Source organism: Trichomycterus rosablanca, chromosome 9 (assembly GCF_030014385.1).
Source record: "Trichomycterus rosablanca isolate fTriRos1 chromosome 9, fTriRos1.hap1, whole genome shotgun sequence".
NCBI lineage: Eukaryota > Metazoa > Chordata > Actinopteri > Siluriformes > Trichomycteridae > Trichomycterus > Trichomycterus rosablanca.
In genome coordinates, this window is record NC_085996.1 from 12,904,059 (window position 1) to 12,929,089 (window position 25,031).

General features: G+C 40.5%; 2 protein-coding genes across 3 annotated transcripts in view; both read right to left on the reverse strand.

Moving 5' to 3' along the window:
- sec63 (SEC63 homolog, protein translocation regulator) overlaps nt 1-9,173 on the reverse strand; it is a 33,773-nt gene extending 24,600 nt beyond the window's left edge. For both annotated transcript variants that reach the window (XM_063001909.1, XM_063001908.1), the window contains exons 1-2: nt 9,023-9,173; nt 281-380 (exon numbers count right to left, since the gene is read on the reverse strand). In XM_063001909.1, coding sequence (XP_062857979.1) covers nt 281-380; nt 9,023-9,146 — 224 coding nt within the window. In that variant the 5' untranslated portion in view covers nt 9,147-9,173. The remainder of the gene's footprint in view (nt 1-280; nt 381-9,022) is intronic.
- A 7,306-nt stretch (nt 9,174-16,479) lies between these two features.
- On the reverse strand, nt 16,480-20,610 carry si:ch73-257c13.2 (uncharacterized). The gene is made up of 3 exons (XM_063001149.1): nt 20,507-20,610; nt 19,172-19,289; nt 16,480-18,118 (listed from the first exon to the last, which is right to left on the reverse strand). The coding sequence occupies exons 1-3, from the start codon at nt 20,608-20,610 to the stop codon at nt 17,186-17,188; spliced, it is 1,155 nt and encodes a 384-aa protein (XP_062857219.1). The 3' UTR covers nt 16,480-17,185.
- Nucleotides 20,611-25,031: the final 4,421 nt, after the last annotated feature.

Genomic DNA, 25,031 nt, shown 5'->3' on the forward strand with positions numbered 1-25,031 from the left:
CACCCTGAACAGGGTGCCAACTCTTCGCAGGAATTCAGCACACCTAATCGTGTCTGTGTAAATGCCCGGCCCTTCAAAAGCGCCGCTGTAATTCTAACCCGTATTTATGCCGAGCGTAACAGACCACTGTGCCACCCAAGGCAACCTAATACATTCCAAATAATTCCATTTTCATATGTGTCTTTCAACTCAACACCAAATGGCACAACTGACGAGACAAAAGGACAGGCAAGGACAGGAATCTCTTAGTGTTTTTCATCCACAAAAGACAAACACTTACTTTAGTGTTGGGACAATGCTCTGCTGTGATTTCATAAGCCGGAGGCGATACCACAGACATCTTCCATGCACTCTTCTCAAACTCTTCAGCCGTAATTGTTCTGAAAGAAAAAAAGAGAACAAGTAATGCATTTATCTGCTGTGAATCATCATATACAGGGGTTGGACAAAAACTGAAACACCTGGTTTTAGACCACAATAATTTAGTAGTATGGTGTAGGGCCTCCTTTTGCGGCCAATACAGCGTCAATTCGTCTTGGAAATGACATATACAAGTCCTGCACAGTGGTCAGAGGGATTTTAAGCCATTCTTCTTGCAGGATAGTGGCCAGGTCACTACGTGATGCTGGTGGAGGAAAACGTTTCCTGACTCGCTTCTCCAAAACACCCCAAAGTGGCTCAATAATATTTAGATCTGGTGACTGTGCAGGCCATGGGAGATGTTCAACTTCACTTTCATGTTCATCAAACCAATCTTTCACCAGTCTTGCTGTGTGTATTGGTGCATTGTCATCCTGATACACGGCACCGCCTTCAGGATACAATGTTTGAACCATTGGATGCACATGGTCCTCCAGAATGGTTCGGTAGTCCTTGGCAGTGACGCGCCCATCTAGCACAAGTATTGGGCCAAGGGAATGCCATGATATGGCAGCCCAAACCATCACTGATCCACCCCCATGCTTCACTCTGGGCATGCAACAGTCTGGGTGGTACGCTTCTTTGGGGCTTCTCCACACCGTAACTCTCCCGGATGTGGGGAAAACAGTAAAGGTGGACTCATCAGAGAACAATACATGTTTCACATTGTCCACAGCCCAAGATTTGCGCTCCTTGCACCATTGAAACCGACGTTTGGCATTGGCACGAGTGACCAAAGGTTTGGCTATAGCAGCCCGGCCGTGTATATTGACCCTGTGGAGCTCCCGACGGACAGTTCTGGTGGAAACAGGAGAGTTGAGGTGCACATTTAATTCTGCCGTGATTTGGGCAGCCGTGGTTTTATGTTTTTTGGATACAATCCGGGTTAGCACCCGAACATCCCTTTCAGACAGCTTCCTCTTGCGTCCACAGTTAATCCTGTTGGATGTGGTTTGTCCTTCTTGGTGGTATGCTGACATTACCCTGGATACCGTGGCTCTTGATACATCACAAAGACTTGCTGTCTTGGTCACAGATGCGCCAGCAAGACGTGCACCAACAATTTGTCCTCTTTTGAACTCTGGTATGTCACCCATAATGTTGTGTGCATTGCAATATTTTGAGCAAAACTGTGCTCTTACCCTGCTAATTGAACCTTCACACTCTGCTCTTACTGGTGCAATGTGCAATTAATGAAGATTGGCCACCAGACTGGTCCAATTTAGCCATGAAACCTCCCACATTGTCCAACCCCTGTATATGTATTAATAGCCCAACAGGGCTAGATTCTGCTTTCTTGCTCTATTACCATCACCTAGCTTTATTCTTTAGAAGTCAAATCCTGGCTGCTCTTGGGAAAAGTAAAGAAGTTAAGAAATACTGGCTTGCATCTGAGGTTCAAATTCATCCCAAAGGCATTGAATAGGGCTCAAGTCGAATGTCTCTGCAGACCACTGGAGTTCCACTACACCAAACTATATCAGAGGCCAGTCATGCTACAGGCAAGAACCTTCACCAAACTGTTGCTACAAAGTTGAAAGCACAGCATTCATGTTTGTTTGTTTGTTTGTTTATTAGGATTTAAACGTCATATTTTACACTTCGGTTACATTCATGACAGGAACGGTGGTTACTCATTACACAAGGTTCATCAGTTCACAAGGTTATATAGAACACAGTCATGGACAATTTAGTGTCTCCAATTCACCTCACTCGCATGTCTTTGGACTGTGGGAGGAAACCGGAGCACCCGGGGTAAACCCACGCAGACACTGGGAGAACATGACCTGCAACTCCACACAGAAAGGACCCGGACCGCCCCACCTGGGGATCGAACCCAGGACCTTCTTGCTGTGAGGCGACAGTGCTACCCACTTAGCCCTAGCATTCATGTAAAAATGAATTTTATGAAGATGGATCACTTGAACTCAATAAATTTAAAAAAAGGGGAGGGGGGCACATACTTGTAGTCATAGAATTATTATTATTTGGAAATAATGAAGAGTGAATGCACATGCCTGGACAAAACAGGCTAGTGTGAGCAATAAGATATAATGAAGTCCACTCTATTAACCATTTAGTTTGTTGATTTCCAGTAGATCGGAAAAAATGGATGGCAGATTCTGGCATTATAAGTCCATCAAAGTGGCCACTAAATATAGATAAGTATTATTTCCTACCATAGATATTCCAGTGCTGCAATTACCCACAATCGCTTTGTAAAGTTAATCATTTAAAGTTTTTTTCCATTTTCCTTTTACTATTCATCTGTCATTTGCACCACCCCCACACCAAAGAGGGCTGCAGTCTAATACATACACCCTCCAACGTAGGTGCAGTCGTTAGGCACTTCTTTACACCTGCAAGCAGTGAACTTGCTATGTCTTAAACTTGCTATGAACTTGCTATGGTTAAAATAATATTTCTATTAGTTACATGTTTTACACACTTTGGTTACATTCATGACAGAAATGGTAGTTACTCGTTACACAAGATTCATTAGTTCACAAGTTTAATGTCAAACATTATTAGTCATGGACAATTTTGTATTTCCAATTCACCTCACTTGCATGTTTTTGGACTGTAGGAGGAAACCGGAGCTCCCGGAGGAAACCCATGCGGACCCGGGAAGGACATGCAAACTCCAAACAGAAAGGACCCGGACCGTCCCACCTGGGGATCGAACCCAGGACCTTCTTGCTGTGAGGCGAGCCATCGTGCCACCCATATTTCTATTAGACTGGTCACTTGAACTGAATGTATTTAATGGCAATGCACACCAAATTTTAAAACGTTAGAAATAATTAGGCTGTCATTGATGCACTGTGCATTTAAACCTCCCTCTTGTGAAGGATGTTCGCCCTGTTAAACAAGAGTAATGATAATTATGCACATTTGCCTTATATACATAACATCTAAATAATTGTTGTATGAGCCGCTCAGGTGGCGCAGCGGTAAAGTACGCTAGTGCACCAGAGTTGGGGTTTCGAATACATCGCATCGAATCTCAGCTCTGCGGCAGACAACGATTGGCTGTAGTTCAGGGTTAGAGGGTAAGAAAGTCGGATCATAGGTCCTCATAACTGGTGCGACTGCGCCCCCTGCTGGCTGACTGATGGCGCCTGAACAGGGCTGATGAATAATGCTGATGGGGGTGTGGCCCTCCATACACAGTGCCCGTCAAGTGTATGAACTCGACTCGTGCAGGTGAAAAATGCAGTCTGTACTGACTGTACGTGTCGAAGGGGGCGTATGTCAGTTGAAAGGCGTCCTCAGTCAGCGGTGAAGGGTCGAATCAGTATAGAGAATGCAATCAGGGTAACTGGACATGACTAGATTAGGGGGAAAAAATTGGGGGTGGAAAAAATAATAATAATAATAATTATTATTGTATGTATAAATATGATTGTCAATGGCTTGCTTATTATTTTTTGCACAAGAATTGCTCACTGTCCTCCAGATTATTTCATTAAACACAAACCACACAGTATTTTATTACGTTTCAGGTTTACATTATCAGCATTTAGCAGATTTTCAGAAGCATTTTATCCAAAGTACCTTACAATTTTAACCGAATACCATCCGAACAATTGATGGTTAATGACCTTGCTCACAGGCCAACAGTTACAACCTGCTGATTACTACTCCAGCCCTTTAACCATTAAGCTAAAACAATTTACACATTACTATTTATTTTGATGCACTTAACACATTTTCTAGAGTAATCACAACGAAGGAAATCTCAAAAGAAGCACCTGTGCTTGGATCTAGATAGATCTAGATAGCTACACCTCTTCATATCGACACGTCAGACTGTGGACACATCAGGTAGCTGCTAGCTATACCAAAGTGGAATCTGTACTGGCTATACTGGTTTGGATGTTTGCTGATCAATCAAATCTATCTATCTATCTATCTATCTATCTATCTATCTATCTATCTATCTATCTATCTATCTATCTATATATATATATTAGGGCTGTCAAACGATTAAAATTTTTAATCACGATTAATCTCAGAATTTCATATAGTTAATCGCGATTAATCGCATTAAATAAAATCTGTGTAAATGTTATAGAAAACAAGGTTTTTTAAGTGAAATGTGAAAAGTGGACGTTTCTACACGAAGTGAGTGTGTTTTGACCCTTTTGGGGCTTCCATAGTTCATGGACTAGCGTGCTTGACTCCGGTATTCAGTGCCGTAACAGATTAAGTTAATGAAGTGTTTTGCTCCCGACAACTTGTGAATATACCAAGATATGGTAAATATACCATAAATATGTATTTATTTCTTTATTATGCAAGTGCATCCCTACGACGCTCAGTTATATTATTTTAACAAACCGCAAATGAACAACGGTGGCAAGTCCGACATTAAAACGTTGGTTCTACCAGTCAAGTCTCAACATGAACTAGAATTTGCGTTAACGGCACTATTTTTTTTAATCGCGTTAAATTGAGATTGCGTTAATGCGTTAGTATCGCGTTAACTTCGACAGCCCTAATATATATATATATATATATATATATATATATATATATATATATATATATATATATATATAAATTATATATATACAGTGTATCACAGAAGTGAGTACACCCCTCACATTTCTGCAGATATTTAAGTATATCTTTTCATGGGACAACACTGACAAAATGACACTTTGACACAATGAAAAGTAGTCTGTGTGCAGCTTATATAACAGTGTAAATTTATTCTTTCCTCAAAATAACTCAATATACAGCCATTAATGTCTAAACCACCGGCAACAAAAGTGAGTACACCCCTTAGTGAAAGTTCCTGAAGTGTCAATATTTTGTGTGGCCACCATTATTTCCCAGAACTGCCTTAACTCTCCTGGGCATGGAGTTTACCAGAGCTTCACAGGTTGCCACTGCAATGCTTTTCCACTCCTCCATGACGACATCACGGAGCTGGCGGATATTCGAGACTTTGCACTCCTCCACCTTCCGCTTGAGGATGCCCCAAAGATGTTCTATTGGGTTTAGGTCTGGAGACATGCTTGGCCAGTCCATCACCTTTACCCTCAGCCTCTTCAATAAAGCAGTGGTCGTCTTAGAGGTGTGTTTGGGGTCATTATCATGCTGGAACACTGCCCTGCGACCCAGTTTCCGGAGGGAGGGGATCATGCTCTGCTTCAGTATTTCACAGAACATATTGGAGTTCATGTGTCCCTCAATGAAATGTAACTCCCCAACACCTGCTGCACTCATGAAGCCCCAGACCATGGCATTCCCACCACCATGCTTGACTGTAGGCATGACACACTTATCTTTGTACTCCTCACCTGATTGCCGCCACACATGCTTGAGACCATCTGAACCAAACAAATTAATCTTGGTCTCATCAGACCATAGGACATGGTTCCAGTAATCCATGTCCTTTGTTGACATGTCTTCAGCAAACTGTTTGCGGGCTTTCTTGTGTAGAGACTTCAGAAGAGGCTTCCTTCTGGGGTGACAGCCATGCAGACCAATTTGATGTAGTGTGCGGCGTATGGTCTGAGCACTGACAGGCTGACCCCCCGCCTTTTCAATCTCTGCAGCAATGCTGACAGCACTCCTGCGCCTATCTTTCAAAGACAGCAGTTGGATGTGACGCTGAGCACGTGCACTCAGCTTCTTTGGACGACCAACGCGAGGTCTGTTCTGAGTGGACCCTGCTCTTTTAAAACGCTGGATGATCTTGGCCACTGTGCTGCAGCTCAGTTTCAGGGTGTTGGCATCTTCTTGTAGCCTTGGCCATCTTCATGTAGCGCAACAATTCGTCTTTTAAGATCCTCAGAGAGTTCTTTGCCATGAGGTGCCATGTTGGAACTTTCAGTGACCAGTATGAGAGAGTGTGAGAGCTGTACTACTAAATTGAACACACCTGCTCCCTATGAACACCTGAGACCTAGTAACACTAACAAATCACATGACATTTTGGAGGGAAAATGACAAGCAGTGCTCAATTTGGACATTTAGGGGTGTAGTCTCTTAGGGGTGTACTCACTTTTGTTGCCGGTGGTTTAGACATTAATGGCTGTATATTGAGTTATTTTGAGGGAAGAATAAATGTACACTGTTATATAAGCTGCACACAGACTACTTTTCATTGTGTCAAAGTGTCATTTTGTCAGTGTTGTCCCATGAAAAGATATACTTAAATATCTGCAGAAATGTGAGGGGTGTACTCACTTTTGTGATACACTGTATATATATATATATATATATATACAAATATATAAATAATATATCTATATATATATATATATATATATATATATATACAACCCCTGGCAAAAATTATGGAATCACCACTCTTGGAAGATGTTCTGTCAATTGTTTAATTTTGTAGAAAAAAAAAAAAATCACACACATGCCTCAAAACTATCATTTCTCAAAATGTCAACCTTCTGGCATTAAGAAACAATAAAAAAAAGAAACAAATATAATAGTTGTGGTCAGTCACAATTGCTTTTTTTAGATCAAGTAGAGGAAAAAAATATGGAATCACTCAAATCTGAGGAAAAAATTATGGAATCACTCTGTAATTTGCAGTTTAAAAACAAAACATCTGCAGCAGATTAGATTTGCTAATTATTCTTCAGTTTAAAAAGAGTGCTCACACCTCGGAGAGCTGTTGCACAAAGCAGATTGTCATGAATCATGGTTCCAACACAAGATATGTCAGTTGAAACAAATGAGAGGATTATAAAACTCCTTCAAGAAGATAAATCATTGTGGAATGTCGCAAAAGATGTTGGTTGTTCCCAGTAAGCTATGTTTAAAATCTGGACCAAGTACAAACAAAATGGGAAGGTTGTAAAAGGGAAGCATACTGGTAGACCAAGTAAGACATCAAAGCATCAAGATAGAAAACAAAGCAATATGTCTAGAAAATGCACAACAAAACAAATGAGAAACAAGTGGCCGGAAAGTGGAGTCAATGTCTGTGACTGAACTGTAAGAAATCACCTAAAAGAAATGGGATTTACATACAGAAAAGCCAAACAAAAGCCACCATTAACACCTAAAAAGAAAAGAACAAGGTTAAAGTAGGCTAAAGAAAAGCAATTGTGGACTGTGGGTGACTGGATAAAAGTGATCTTCAGTGATGAATCGCGAATCTGCATTGGGCAAGGTGATGATGCTGGAACTTTTGTTTGGTGTCTGTCCAATGAAATTTATGAAGATAACTGCCTAAAGAAAACATGTTAATTTCCACAGTTGTTGATGATATGGGCCTGCATGTCGGGTAAAGGCACAGGGGAGATGGTCTTCAATAAATGCCAAAGTCCACATTGAAATTTTGGACGCTTTTCTTATTCCATCAGTTGAAAGGATGTTTGGTGATGATGACTTCATTTTTCAAGATGATAATGCATCTTGCCATAGGGCAAAGGACGTGAAAACTTTCCTTCAAGAAAACATATAATGTCAATGGCATGGCCTGCAAATAGTCCGGATCTCAATCCATTTGAAAATCTCTGGTGGAAATTGAAGAAAATGGTCAATGACAAGGTTCCAACCTGCAAAGCTGATCTGGCAACAGCAAGAGACAGTTGAAGGCAGATTGATGAAGAATACTGTTTGTCATTAGTTAACTCCATGCCTCAGAGAGTTTAAACCATTATAAAAGCCAGAGGTGGTGCAACAAAGTAATAATGGTGCAGTGTTTTCTAATGATTCCATAATTTTTTCCTCAGATTTGAGTGACTCCATATTTTTTTCCTCTACTTGATCTAAAAAAAAGCAATTGTGACTGACCACAACTATTATATTTGTTTCTTTTTTTATTGTTTCTTAATGCCAGAGGGTTAACAGTTTGAGAAATGATAGTTTTGTGGCATGTCTGTGATTTCTTTTTTTTCTACAAAATTAAACAATTGAAAGAACATCTTCCAAGAGTGGTGATTCCATAATTTTTGCCAGGGGTTGTATATACATGTATATAGCTACATAGGATATGATAGGATAGATATTCTAATAGGATTTGACATTTTATCTATCCAATGTACTATATAAGCCAGCCAACTGATACAGGCTGCGTTCCAATCCGCACATTACAAACTAAAAAGTGTGCTTGAAAAGCGACCATACTACAAACATTTTTGACACATATCATTATACAGTACATACTATTCATATAGGACGCGACCAGGTCCTACCTACTACATTAAAACGTTGTTTATTTTGTTAAATACAGTATTACTACAGTATTACAAATGTAAATTAAACAAATAAATATGTATGCACAATTTTATTAATAATAACAGTAATATTTAGGTTACCTAACTATAATTAACTGAAGTTCCACGTATACTGGTTAGGTTAGCCACTAGCTAGCTTTAGCAGCCTAGCCAGATATGTCAACAACACCCCAGCCTAACATATTGTGACACTTAGTGAACAAAAATACGTGCATATACATAATAACTTGCAAATAAAATGTTTAAACATTTACCTCATTAGTTAAATAAACCACATTTTAAAAAGTTAATCGTGCAGAAGGGAGCTGGTCGTTGACATTAGCATCAGTTGCTAAATAGCTACCACAGGTCTATCGGTGCTAATAGATTACTATAAAACTCACCCGCATTCTGATCCCGCGGCCACAGGTAATATGTAGCCGGGATGACGATTAACCCGACAAAAGACGTAAGAAAATAGAAAAATGTATTGCCGCTGTCGTCGTACTGAAACTGTTGGCCGGCCATTTCGAAGCGGCAACACAGTCCCCGCTTCTCGTAACGCCGCTTATCCGACCGCTTACACGCACGCCTAACGAATTCCACCCGTATTCAGACCAGCGCGAAGTAATTCGCGAAGGAATCGATTCTCGGAGTCGAGTACTTTTGGCAGCTGTTAGGAGCCGACTCGCAATATTTATAAAGGCAAACAGACTCAGAGACGTCTGCTTCAAGAATGCAGTGTGGTCTGATGAACTGTACTCAAGTTTTGTGTACTCTCATTGACTATATTAAAAATGAATAAAATTGCAGTCTGGTAGCGGTCCAGTAAACAAAGCCCACCACCACTGAGATCTTGAGCTCTCAAGTTCGAATATCGACATGGCCAAGCATCCAACAGACAGATTTTATTTATTTATTGGGATTTTAATGTCATGTTTTACACACTTTGGTTACATTAATGACAGGACAGGTAGTTACTCGTTGCACAAGACTCCTCAGTTTACAAGTTTAATATCAAACACAGTCACTGACAATTTTGTATCTCCAATTCACCTAACTGCATGTTTTTGGACTGTGGGAGGAAACCGGAGCTCCCGGAGGAAACCCACGCAGACACAGGGAGAACATGCAAACCCCACACAGAGAGGACCCGGACCGCCCCACCTGGGGATCGAACCCAGGACCTTCTTGCTGTGAGGCGACAGTGCTACCCACCGAGCCACCATGCCGGCCCCAACAGCACTTATTTACACTCAGCACTGTGACTGTATGCGATACGGCTCTCTGTGAAAGTCCGCCTCTGTCTGGAGGGGAAAAAGAAGCGGCTCCCGACCGTACTTATGTAGCGTAATAGACTGTCACACCACCCAAGCGCCTGATTGTGCCTGGATTTATATGGTTAACTGTTCTTAGTAAAATGAGGTGGAACACTAGCCCCCAGTGAACGAAGCCCACCACCACTGAGATCTTGAGCTCTCAAGTTCAAATCTCAGCTGTGCTATCGACATGGCCGAGTGTCCAACAGACACAAATGGTTGTTCCTCATTGATTCCGTAATTGTGGCTTCTGCAGGCTGGTTGAGGTTCTAATCTACAGACAGCCGGGATGTATGTGATACGGCTCTCTGTGAAAGTCCGCCTCTGTCTGGAGGGGAAAAAGAAGCGGCTGCCGACCGTACTTATGTAGCGTAATAGACTGTCGCACAACCCAAACGCCTGTGCCTGTATTTATATGGTTAACCCTTTGATGCACAACCTGGGTCAAAAGTGACCCAACTGAGTTTTTATTTTCTTCATCTTTGCAATAAATTAATTTCGTCATTCAAGCTTCCATGAATTCCTCAATTAACTTGTTTTTGATCATCACAAATCCTTATTTCAGTTTTATATTTTTTACTTTTTTAATAAAAATCATTTTTGTGTCACTACCCTTCTAATGCACAACATGGGTCAAAGATGACCCTTATGTATTTACTATGGAATTTGACAGAAACTACTGACATTTGTAAGTGTTTGTAGTCAAAAACATATTTACTGATCTTTTGAAAGACAACCAAAGATTAGGCTCTTGAATCTTGAATATGTCCAATACTATTTGCTTGCTAGCTGTTTACATATTCTAGTATAGATAGCTTTTATTAGCTAAGACAGCAAATACATGAATAACTGACAAATGTGCATATGAAATCATTTTTGACCCATGTTGTGCATTAGAAGGGGTTTGCTTAGCTTGTGCATCAAAGGGTTAACTGTTCTTATTAAAAGGAGGTGGAACAGTGGCCCCCAGTGAACAAAGCCCTCCACGGGCGAGATCTTGAGCTGTCAAGCTCGAATCTCAGCTGTGCTATCGTCATGGCCGAGTGTCCAACAGACACAAATGGTTGTTCCTCATTGATTCCGTAATTGTGGCTTCTGCTGGCTGGTTGAGGTTCTAATTTACAGACAGCACTGTGGGACTGTATGCGATACGGCTCTATGTGAAAGTCCGCCTCTGTCTGCAGGGGAAAAGAAGCGGCTGGCGACCGTACTTTTGTAGCGTAATAGACTGTCGCACCACCCAAGCGCCTAATTGTGCCTGTATTTATATGGTTAACTGTTCTTATTAAAATGAGGTGGAACACTAGCCCCCAGTGAACGAAGCCCACCACCACTGAGATCTTGAGCTCTCAAGTTCGAATTTCAGCTGTGCTATCGACATGGCCGAGTGTCCGTGTATGCGATATGGCTCTCTCGGAGAGTCCACTTCTGTCTGCAGGGGAAAAGAAGCGGCTGCCGACCATGTTTATGTTGACAGCTGCACCACCCAAGCGCCTAATTGTGCCTGGATTTATATGGTTAACTGTTCTTATTAAAAAGAGGTGGAACAATAGCCTCCTGCCAAGGCAATGAGGAAAACTCAAACTGTAACCCTACATTTTTGACAAATTGAATCGAATCCGAATCGACTTTTGGAATCGTCTTAATGAATCCTCATCACCTTGAATAGGAATCAGATACTATCAGATACTAACAGATCGGTCTGGAATCAAGTAACCCTGGAGGCGGAATCAATCGGAAACGGGTGGGAAGAAAACGACGCGTTAAACACGTACGCAGCAGTGAAGTCAGTTTCACCATACACAAAATCATCCGAGGAACGAATTGCATAATAAAAGTCTTTCGTTTTTAATCCGTACAGTTGGGAATAAAATGGTACTTTTTAATTTACAGTCAATATAATTTATGTACAGAAGCATTTTTATACATGTTTACAATAGAGATGACAAATAGTGCAGAAATAAATAGCTTTCTGTAGTGTTTAAATGGCTATTGTTTGATCTCTCCGCCTACGTCATAGAGTCCTGACAAATGAAAACACGCGGTCGGTGGAAGCTGGTCTGACGCTGTTAGAATACGTGTTTTACGCATGCGCATTGAAATGCAATAAGAACCGTTTCATATACAGCACCCAGTTGACCTTTCAATATTAACTAAATTTAATGGCATATAAACACTTGGGGTTAACAGTTTACATACACGTTTAATGGAAATGTTAGGGAATTAAACTGGTTTCTGCAGTTGTTCATTTTCTGGGACCCAATAAATGGAATATAGATAATGACTTCATTCATTCATTCATTGTCCGTGAATGTGTTACAACTCACAGAGCATCGAACCCTTCTGTGCATGGGGCTGAGTAGATGCAGGCCAGTCAAAGTTAGGGTTGCTAACCGTCCCGTAAAATACGGAATCGTTCCTTATTTGGAAACTAAACGTGGTGTTCCGTATTGCACTGGGACGCGCTTTGTTCCGTATTTTTATCAATGGGAGAGAAATGCAGCAGATTAGACGGACACAGGCCGATATGTATGAAACAGAAGGAAACTGCTGCTACCGTGGGAATTAGAAAGTGTTTGGTTGTTATGTTAAGTAGTGTTCACTTTTAGTCTTAGTAATGCCGTGTGTGCGCAGGCTTATCAGCATAACAACCTGTTTATTACTCCGCTGTAATACAAGCAGGGCCGGCGCTGGGGTGGGGTGACATTTTCTCACTGCCCCCCTAAGCAACGCAGTCCAGAACCGTGGCTGCATGTCAGTGTGAAGATGGATTATGTAAAAATGTTGTTTGCACTATTCAGAAAAAAATGTTACATGATGTTCTTTATGTTGTTTTGCCTAAAATATGGTTCTGATTTATTATTATAAAGAATGAAAATAATAAATGTTAAACAGCCTAAATAAAACATTTTGATAATGTTCCTATGACGGTGTAAGACCCGTTATATTTTTATGTAGGTGCAACCCTACCCGCCCATCCCCACACACATGTATCGAAGCGGGACATCAGAGCAATGGAAGCCGGTTGACTAGAACGTCAAATCCTTTTTTTAATTTGAAATTTTTTTTATATATGCATTTTCTCCCCTTTTTCTCCCTCTTTAGCATGTCCAATTTGCATCACGAACCCTCTCTGCCTCTGCCGATCCCTGCACTGACCGAGGAGATCGAAGCTAACCCACATCCCCTCCGACACGTGAGCAGCAAGCCCTATGCATCTTGCCACCCACACATTGATGAGTGTTGCGCCACCTAGCGTTGCGTGCGGAGACACACACCCTAAGAGCACTCCTTCCTCATCTCCGTGTAGGCGCCTCTAATCAGCCAGCAGAGGTCGTAGCTGCACCATTCTGACAGAGAGAGACCGACTTCCGACCTTAGTCCCACCCATCTGAACAACAGGCCAATCGTTGTTCATGTAGCCGCTCAGCCTCGGTCGGTAAGGCAGAGCTGGGTTCGATACGACGTACTCGAGATCCAGCTCCGGTTGCAGCGTGTGTTTTTACCGCTGCGCCACCTGACGGCTAGACATGTGTGCATCATTTACCAGCGGAAGAGATGCACTGTAGAATGATCCACCTCACAGTGTGGAACACACCTAAAACTGACATTTTACTCTTTACGATTTCACATTGTAAGTATATATTCTGTTGTTTTACCCCGAGGTGGTTCTGACGGAAAGCTGTTCACCCTCTGGAGGTTAAAGACTGCAAGTCGAGACTGCTGTGCTAACAATACTGCTACTACTAGATGGGATGGAAACATGTCGTGTTTGCACCAAAAATGTCCAGAACTTACAACGGACTTTATCACAGACTGGACTGAATAATAAAAAACTCCAATTATAATTTCGCTAGTTATAACTTTCAGTTCAATTTAGTTTTGTGTTTGTATGATTTGTGTAAATTCTATTTATTTAAAGTATCCTCCAGGCCACCCAAGAAGGATGGGTCCCTGCTGAGTCTGGCTCTTATCAAGTTTTCTTCCTGTAATTCTTAGGAAGTTTTTCCTTGCCACTGTTGCCCTCGGCTTGCTCAACAGGGGTTTTTGGTCTGTTGGTCCTGGATTCTGTAAAGTTGCTTTGAGACAATGTGCATTGTAAAAAGTGCTATACAAATAAATTTGACTTGACTTGACAGTGTACAGAAGTTGGACGACCTGCTAGTAATATCCTGGTAGCAGATACCACAGGATGTATGGCACTAATGGTACTACTGTGTATATAACACAGTAATGAGATGGTTATAACATAGTAATGAGAACCTTATGTCGTTCTGGTGCGAGTGTCAGGTGCAGCAGTGTTGTTGAGATTTTTAAATACTGTTTACACTGACTGGCCTCTTTATCAGAAACACAGTTTTGTTAGCACTGTTTGTAGGTGTACACTTAGAGACTGGAGCTGTCTTTTTTACAATATATGTAAATAACACACATTTTAACCAGTTTTTTAATCAGTGGACACTTTCTGGTCATAGAATTAGATTGGCTTTATATTTCTGGCATCTGGCACACACCTAATAAAGTGTTCTGTATATGTATTAAATATAATAAGTATATACTAAATATAAGGGGCGGCACGGTGGCTCACAGCAAGAAGGTCCTGGGTTCGATCCCCAGGTGGGGCGGTCCGGGTCCTTTCTGTGTGGAGTTTGCATGTTCTCCCCGTGTCTGTGTGGGTTTACTCCCACAGTCCAAAGACATGCAAGTGAGGTGAATTGGAGATACTAAATTCCATGACTGTGTTAGATATAACCTTGTGAACTGATGAATCTTGTGTAATGAGTAACTACAGTTCTTGTCATGAATGTGACCCCAGTGTAAAACTTGACGTTATAGTCCTAATAAACAAACAAACAAACAAAATATAAGAATGTATGTTAGGCTATCCATTAGGCTATAGTTACAGTTTTAGAAAATAAATTCTAAAACATGTTTACAGCAACCTGATGATTAAATCTGTGTTCTAGTTAGTTCTATAAGATAATTTGTATTCGTGTCATGGTTGAATTCCTACATTTACGGCAAGTTTGACCGCATCCTTCAAACTTAGCCACAAGCATTACGGTAAGGAAAGTCTAGAAAACTGCACAGAATTCCACAGAATTGCAATACAAACGATTGTCTGTCAGTATGAAGGAAATGGATCAGTGGTCTCTTTGCCAAGGTTGGGGAAAAAAACCCAAATTTTCTTCTTATGCTCTGATGAAACAAGCACATGCTTTGTTAAAGTCCTGCCTCCGTTGGCTTGTCCAGGGTGTTCCTGCCTAAAGGCCAGTCAGTAATGTATTTCCAAAACTAAGTTACAATGTACAGGTACTTTCAAATTTGGCCACAAGAGGGCAGCAATGTATATTTTATTCGTCAGGTCGAACATACATGACTAAAAGTATTTGGACGTTTCTTGAACTTAAATTTAAGTTTAGGGCTTCATGGACTACTAGCAGTGTGTGTGGCTTGATAATTAGAATGGGTGCCGTAATTTTTTTTCTTCATTGTTTGTGGATATGTTTGTGTATCTATATGACTTGCAATTGCAATGTAGATGGTCCAACCAAAAAACAATAATGACTGTCAGCTCTTAAGAATCATTAATTAAAGAGCCACTGAGCCAATATTAAAACTAAATCTAAAATATAAACAAGTACCAAGGGAACTGGAACTAAGAACTAAAATCTTAAGAACTGAATCGGTGACCAATAGAAAAGCTACCAAAATATTTAGCAATTTGTGTAATGAAATAGGCCCAGTGTTGTACTGTTGTTACTTATGTGTATGATTTATCATTGTTCAAGGGGTGACGCTACACTGCTCAAGAATCATGACAACTTGGGTTTCTCATCCTGGTCCGTTGGCGCCTCACTGCTCCAGGGTCCAAATTAGTGTCTGTATGAATTCTCTGGCATGGTCTTTCTTCTTGCGTTTCCAGGACATGGCAGTGGATTGACTGGCTCTTGAAACTGGCAGGCTTTTGGGTGAGTGAGTAAGTTTGTTTGTTAGGATTTTAACGTCATGTTTTACACTTCGGTTACATCCATGACAGGAACGGTGGTTACTCATTACACAAGGTTCATCAGTTCACAAGGTTATATCGAACACAGTCATGGACAATCAAGTGTCTCCAGTTCACCTCACTTGCATGTCTTTGGACTGTGGGAGGAAACCGGAGCACCCGGAGGAAACCCACGCGGACACGGGGAGAACATGCAAACTCGCCCCGTCCGGGGATCGAACTCAGGACCTTCTTGCTGTGAGGCGACAGTGCTACCCACTTAGCCACCGTGCCGCCCCGAGTGAATAAGTAAGTCCTACATAAGTGCGACGTCCTGTGATAAACCAGTGTCCTCTAAAGTATGTGTTCCAGCCATGACCCTCAACAGATTTAAGCTCTCATTAAAGATACATGAATGATGTTCTAGATGTGGGCCATTCTCCGAATAGGTGCGTGTAGTAACTAGATTAAATGAAACTTGATTTTTTTGTTTAACACTGAATCTAGTAGTAACACACATAACTACTTAACTACTCAGAATGTGTTTTGGTCAATCTCAGGCAACTTTGTTTATTTTTAAGTGGAAGATGGCTGTATGTGAGTAACAGGACTTATAATAGAAAATAATAGAAATAGAAAAATAAATGGGGGGGGGGGGGGACTTACTTTTGGTCTTTCCGTGGCCTTCAGTAGATACAGATAATGTACATTTCTGTTGAAAACCTAGGGACATGACTAAAACATGTATTTTAAGCACATTATACCAGCACAACACTAACACACCACCACCACGTCAGTGTCACTGCAGTGCTGAGAATGATCCACCCCCCAAATAATACCTGCTCTGTGGTGGTCCTGTGGGGGTCCTGACCATTGAAGAACAGGGTGAAAGCAGGCTAAAAAGGTATGTAGAGAAATAGATGGACTACAGTCAGTTATTGTAGAACTACAAAGTGCTTCTATATGGTATATGGGACACTTTGTTCAATTAAAAAAAATGCATTTCAAAGTGAATTTTCATATATACGTTTATACATATAATGTCCTAGGGAAGGAAACGGCACTGATTTGGCGGAATGACCCATGATTACACCAATGCCCGTTGCAAAAATACTCAAATTCTCTGTAGGCCACCTAAAGACTGACACATTGACCTATGGCCTGCACCTTTGTACTTAGCCTTATAATATCTATGAATTTAGACATATTTGCCATTGCAATACCTCTATTTGCTGAGAACCAGTGGCCTATAGAGTCTTTTATCTTTTTTTCGGCTTCCGTCCAAGACAAGCTGCAATGTCCTGCCTTTTAGAAATTCCACCAAGACTACCCGAGTGGCCATTAGGTAGTTCATGAAAAGGCAGTTGAATATCTTCATGCTCTTCCATAGTTTCCACAGAGTTGAACCTATCCGTCTCCAAAAACACGTTGAATAAAATACAGCAGGTTTTTACCGCCATGCTGATTTGGGTGACAGAATTCATTTGCAAAGACCTTAGCCTCTGAAACCGGCACATCAGACTACGGAGCGAGTCTCTGACCACTCGAAGAGCCGCTTGCGCTCTTATATTGTACCGCAGCTTCTTCTCTGCAAGTGTCCCATAATCTGGGAACGGTGTGAGAAGATGTTCAGACAGTGGAAAAGTGGCGTCTCCGATTATGTGCTTGTCGTGCAGCAGGTTCAGCGGATCTTCCCGCAAAGCCTTCCCTATATCAGTCTCCCGAAGTACTCTAGAGTTATGCCAGCTTCCTGGGTGCCCTGCGTTCACATGAGTAAATTTGCCCCGATTGTTGCAGAAAGCAATGAGTTTCATGGAGTGAGATTTGTCAGGGGTTTGATACACATCTGGATCAAGGACATCAACAGGTCTTTCAGTAGAAATCAGGCAGGATCCGACTACACAGACGATACCAGGCAGGCCAACATCAGAATAAAACCCGGCAGCCGAATCATCAGCTTCTTGCCACCTGGGCCAGCGGATCTGATCCGCAAGGTTCCTTGTTACCAGGCTGCAGAACTCATTTAGTCGTTGGTGAATTATGGATTCCTTAGTGTGAAACCGGGCCGCTATGCTGCTGTAAGATTCAAGAGCGGATAAAGTCCATAAACTGGCAAGAACTGTGTGTGTCATAGTCCATCCTGCAAGTTTACATGAAGCACGTTGGAAAGGTGACAGCAAGTTTACCAGCTCCTGGAATGATCACATATAGAAAAGGGGAGAACCTGTATTACATTAAAAAATGTAAGTTCAATATATAGCGCTGTTGTAACTCCCGTTAGGATGAAGCAATCTGAACCAAAGAAATGCGCTAAATACCTTGACATATGTGTAATCGATTGCATTACATGCGATGTTGGAAGTGATCTACGTTTTCTGCCAGACACATTCCGATGCAGCAATTTCATGTTGGGTGTTTTCCCCCAATAGACGTTTTGCTTAAACGGATTGGTGACCGGGCGGCACGGTGGCTAAGTGGGTAGCACTGTCGCCTCACAGCAAGAAGGTCCTGGGTTCGATCCCCAGGTGGGGCGGTCCGGGTCCTTTCTGTGTTGAGAGCATGTTCTCCTCGTGTCCGCGTGGGTTTCCTCCGGGTGCTCCGGTTTCCTCCCACGGTCCGAAGACATCCAAGTGAAGTGGATTGGAGATACAAAATTGTCCATGACTGTGTTGACCTTGTGAACTGATGAACCTTGTGTAATGAGTAACCACCGTTCCTGTCATGAAAGTAACCGAAGTGTAAAAGATGACGTTAAAATCCTAATAAACAGACAAACAATCGGTGACCCAATATGTTGGCACTATTAGGACGCGCTGCTCAATACCACCAACCTGACGAGAAGTCGAGTGACTGAGTGAAGGAGTATGGGGTATGCAGCCAGAAGTTCGTCGCGGCGGCTGTCCGGAGCCTACCTCGACGCTCCAACGCTGGGGCATCCCGGCTTGTTCAAAGCTCCATATACTGAGGAGCACATTGCACTGTTTTGTTCAGATTGCTTCTTCCTAGCAGGAGTTATTACAGAATATTCAGGGCCTCTTTCGAGTGAATCTCCCTGTACAAATAGATAACATTTTAAAGCACAAAACAACAATAATAGTGTTTACTAAGGTATTCCCATCAGAACATTGTGTTTATATAACAAGACATGGCTGACCTACAGTCAATCTACAGTACAGTACAGTAAATAATTGATTGGATCGATTTAATGTCTCATAAATCTGTTGTCTTAATAAATCATCACCTACTTCAACTTGGGTTTGTGTTAGCTGAAAGCACTTCTGAAAATCCAAGACCGAGAGGCTTGGAACAATTGCAGTGAAGACATTTTCATTGTCCTTGTCATCATCATCATCTTCATCATCTCTTAACAGGGGCAAAAATACATCGGGGCAAAAAATACATCAGGTTAGATTTAAGAAGGTAAGTATTTAGTTGAAAACAAACTACAGTGGTACCTTGTAACTCAACGTCTCCTAAACTCAAAATCTTTGAAACTCGACGCCCTTCGTCGAGAGATTTGTACCCTTAAACTCAACGTTTACCTTAAACTCAACGTGTTCAGCTTTTTCAGCAAAAGGTATTTATTTAATTTCGAATGAACAATGAACAGCGGCTTTGTTCAGCGCTCGGTTTGAGCAGCGCAGTAAGGCGTTATCAAGTGCGAATATGAGATGAATCTGCATTTGTGTGTAATAACTGTCAAATTCACTCTGAAAGCTCCACATGTATCTGTGTTTACTGTTTTACTTTTAAACTTGTGTTACAGCTCAGGGTGCTGAAAAATTGTGAGAATCAGCTTTTCTGAGGGAGTCAATGCTTATTGTTAAAGAAAAAAGCTTGATGTGACAATGTATTAAAAGAACAACTTAGGAACACTAAACCTCTCTTAATTATTACTGCTCATAAGTTCTTCCCACTAATAGGTAGGTATTATTTGGGTGGTGGGTTATTCTTAGCACTGCAGTGACACTGACATGGTGGTGGTGTGTTAGTGTGTGTTGTGCTGGTATGAGTGGATACGACACAGCAGCACTGCTGGAGAATAGTCCACCAACCAATAATCTATCCAGTTAACAGCGCCCTGTGGGCAGCGTCTTGTGACCACTGATGAAGGTCTAGAAGATGACCAACTCAAACAGCAGCAATAGATGAGCGATCGTCTCTGACTTTACATCTACAAGGTGGACCAACTAGGTAGGAGTGTCTAATAGAGTGGACAGTGAGTGGACACGGTATTTAAAAACTGCAGCAGCGCTGCTGTGTCTGATCCACTCATACCAGCACAACACACACTAACACACCACCACCATGTCAGTGTCACTGCAGTGCTGAGAATGATCCACCACCTAAATAATACCTGCTCTGTGGTGGTCCTGACCATTAAAGAACAAAGTGAAAGCAGGCTAAAACAATATGTAGAGAAACAGATGGACTACAGTCAGTAATTGTAGAACTACAAAGTGCTTCTAAATATCAAAACATTTGTGTATGAGATAAACAACTAGGAAGCTAACAACACACATAAGAGCACAAGAACTCAAAATTATTACCACAAACCAGTATAAAATCCTCCAGCTCACCGGATTTGTGGTGTTTTTATATTAGGTTTATTTTTTAAACTGGCGTAGTCTTCAGCATCCAACTCATCTGCTAACAGAAAAGCTATACACGTCTCGAGCGCCATACTATCTCTACACTGTAACAGCATGGTTGCCAGATAACGCAAATTAAATCCCCTCACTCAGCGGTTGATTCATTAATAGTTGGTTCATTAATAACTTTTTAGATTTTTTAAGTCAATCAAGTCAGTGGTCAAAAATAAATATTCTTATAATAAATATAACACAGTTTAAAAAAAAAAAAATCTCAATTAGTAAACGTTATCTCAACGTTTAAAGCAATGATGAGAAAACAACATTTTACAGTTACATTCTTAGCACAGTAAGCTACAAAATACTGTAGTTAGCAAAACAGTTCACCTGTATTAATAAAATAATTTAATATTTCTTTTAGTGCACAGTAATGACAACAGAATTACTCAAAATTGTGCGATTCCATATTTCCCCCTACTTTGTCTGGAAAAAAAATGCCATTAATTATAATCTAATTGCATCTGTTAGTGGTATGATTCACTAAGCCAGGATGTTTAGCTATCAAACAAACAAGAAGTTATATCTGTGATTTCTTTTTTTTCTGGATTTCCTGAATCATATCATAATATCATGTATTGTAGATGGTGAGAGACCTCAAATATGGGTGTTTTAACCAAAACAATCTCTGTGATATTTTGCCCAAAGTGGTAGGCCACGATTCCATGTTAGTTAGCCAAGACTGGGTCATTAGTAAAGTCTCCTTTTTTCCCCCAATCATGACACTTTCACCTGTTATTAACCCTTCTTATTATGAAACGTTTTAAAACTATGTGGTGACTTGACTTTTTACTTGTTTGCCCCGTCCCAACTTTTGTGAGTGTTGCAGGCTAATATGTCAGTTACGTAAACGTCTGAAAGAATGAACAAATCATAGATTCCTTTTCTACGGTGGCCGAGAAGTGCAAAACAAATTTACATTTCAGAAAACAAAATTACAAAAAAACAAAAACAAATTTACAACAAAAGCAAAAACAAATTTACAAGTGCTCGGGTACCCAGTGTTTGTAAATTTGTTTTGGCATATGTAAAAGTGTTTCAGCACTTGTAAATTTATTTTCGGCATATGTAATTTTGTTTTCTAAAATGTATATTTGTTTTGCACTTCCCGGCCGCACATATTTGACGGAAAAGGCAGGGACAATAAACCGGAAGTGCGTGTTGCTTACCTGCTGTCAATCAAACTGTTTCTCAGCGATAAAGTGAACGGAGTTTGTGATGGTGACGATAAACAAGGTTTTGTCTAGTTTGTGGAAATCATTTTATCCAGTTGATCCGCTATTGTTTTTCTTGTGGAAAGTTTTGTGCAGATGTTTAGACGTGGCGTGTGCATCTCTATTTACCGTCCGCTCTTCTAAACATCTAAGGAATTCCCACAAGAACAACAAAAGCGAAATAATGAAAATAATTAACACAAAATGGACAAAACATTGTTTATTAGGGACGGAACATTTGATACCGAGGCTTTAAAGCTTGTTTCACTTTTGTAACAGTGGACTCAGTGTATCGGAGCTTATATTAAAGCAGCATGTGCGGGACTGATGAAGCTTTGGTGCTGTGTTTTATCTCACTCACTATATAAGAGACAATCAAACCAGGGTTACCCACCGTCCTGTAAAATACACAATCCTTCTTTATCTGGAGACTAAACGCCGCGTTCAGTACTGAACTGATACAGGACGCTTTGTTCCGTATTTTTATCAATGGGAGACGGTGTGGTGTATGAAACAGAAGGAAACTGCTGCTTAATTCATTATATTAAGTAGTGTTCACTTTTATTCTTAGTAACGTGACATAACCTGTTTAATACACCGCTGTATGAGTAGCACAGTGGGCGGAGTGCGATGTTTTGCCTAAAATATGGTTCTGACTTATTATTATAAAGAATGAAAATAATAAATGTTAAACACCATAAATAAAACCTTTGTTCTCATGACTGTGTAAGGTCCCCCCCTGCTGCTATAACCAGCGCACACACACCGTTACTAAGAATAAAAGTGAATACTACTTAATATAATTCCCACCGTCTCCCACTGATAAAAATACGGAACAAAGCGTCCTGTATCAGTTCAGTACTGAACGCGGCGTTTAGTCTCCAGATAAAGAAGGATTGTGTATGTTACAGGACGGTGGGTAACCCTGGTTTGATTGTCTCTTATATAGTGAGTGAGATAAAACACAGCACCAAAGCTTCATCAGTCCCGCACATGCTGCTTTAATATAAGCTCCGATACACTGAGTCCACTGTTACAAAAGTGAAACAAGTTTTAAAGCCTCGGTATCAAATGTTCCGTCCCTAATAAACAATGTTTTGTCCATTTTGTGTTAATTATTTTCATTATTTCGCTTTTGTTGTTCTTGTGGGAATTCCTTAGATGTTTAGAAGAGCGGACGGTAAATAGAGATGCACACGCCACGTCTAAACATCTGCACAAAACTTTCCACAAGAAAAACAATAGCGGATCAACTGGATAAAATGATTTCCACAAACTAGACAAAACCTTGTTTATCGTCACCATCACAAACTCCGTTCACTTTATCGCTGAGAAACAGTTTGATTGACAGCAGGTAAGCAACACGCACTTCCGGTTTATTGTCCCTGCCTTTTCCGTCAAATATGTGCGGCCGGGAAGTGCAAAACAAATATACATTTTAGAAAACAAAATTACATATGCCGAAAATAAATTTACAAGTGCTGAAACACTTTTACATATGCCAAAACAAATTTACAAACACTGGGTACCCGAGCACTTGTAAATTTGTTTTTGCTTTTGTTGTAAATTTGTTTTTGTTTTTTTGTAATTTTGTTTTCTGAAATGTAAATTTGTTTTGCACTTCTCGGCCACCGTACTTTTCACTGCATTTTACATTTTGTACACAAAATAAACTTAAATATTTCCAAAATATTTTATTTTTACCTAAGTTAAACTTATTCTAGTTTATTCAATTTGGTCTAAATTATGTAATAAAGTAAACTGGCATCTCATCAGTAGGAGGCATCAGTGCAGCACTAAAGATTTTTTTTTTATTTAAACAGTCTTTGGATTTCAATGATTTTTGCAACTGTTCTCTTTCTGTGACTGAATGACTGGAACATATTGTTCTAAATTTGAATTTGTTCATAAATTTATTATAGTTTTTTGCTTAACATGCATACAGAAGTTAAAGTCCTAGAATATTGTTTAACTTGACAAGGCCTAAAACCCAAACCATCACCTTTTAACAAAAATTTTTTTTTAGATTGGCAGGTGTAATTCAAAAACCACCTACCACAAGTCTGGTCTAAAACACAAATTTCCCTGTCCACTCTCAGGAACATCGTTACATCATTAAAGGCTTAGAGACTGAGGTCCAAGGAAGAAGCTCCGGCCCCTGTACCTTCAGCGATTTTTAAATAATAGCAGTCCTGTTTTTGGTCTTTCTTGGATTACATCCGACAAACCCCCTTTTACATAAGGAGAGTTTGGATTTTTCTCCATGACCACTCTAATAGACCACTGTTCTAAGGTATTTTTAATACAGTGCAGGCACACAGCCTTATATGGGCACAGTGGCGTCACCAGCTGTACTGGAATAACTAACAAGAAATAAGGAGGCCATGCCATAACGTGACCTGACATTATTATTTAACTTTATACACTAACACACATTACAAATTGCTGATGTACACTATATGGCCAAAAGTATGTGGACACACCTTCAAATTGTTAGGTTCATGTACAGTATTTTAGCCACATCCATTGCAAACAGGTGTATCCAATTAATTGTGTAAAATAAATAACAAGCCTTCAATCTTATGGAAACAGTTTGAGAAAGGGTTTTTTAAAGACATGCTCTGATGAGTTTTGTATGGAGATGCTCTAATGTTTTGCACAGAGCTCTGACAATAAACCCAGGAGAGTTGAACTTGTTAAAGTCCCCAACTTTGAGAATGACTCCATATTAATGCCTGTGGTTTTGAAATGTGATGTCCAACAAGCCTATGGTAAATTTTAGAAAAGCTATAATAAACTTTAGGATAGTGTCAGATAGTGGTGTCAATTATTCAGTCAAAGTAAAAAATTATACAGAAATCTTAAGGCTGCCATGAAATATATCTTATAAAAAAACAGCTGTGATCAAGACATTACTGTACCTCCAACTCCCAATCACAACAAAGATATTCAGTTTGCATTTTAATAAAATCTGTATTCCAATCCAATGACATACATGTTCCTTACAAGTGTATGTCTTATACAGCGAAAGACAAAAGAGAAGTGGGTAGAGAAAGAAAAGGCGTGAAAACCCTGCTCAGTAACCTTTGTCCTTTTCTCTTCAATCCTTTTGACCCTTGTGATGACAGGAATATCAAATGATGAGAGCCTTGATGATGAGCTCTGCCTTCTTCAAACTGGAGAGGAACGCTCAGCCCTGTCATCTAATCAAAGTTAAATATGCAGCAGGCAATTACAGGGGT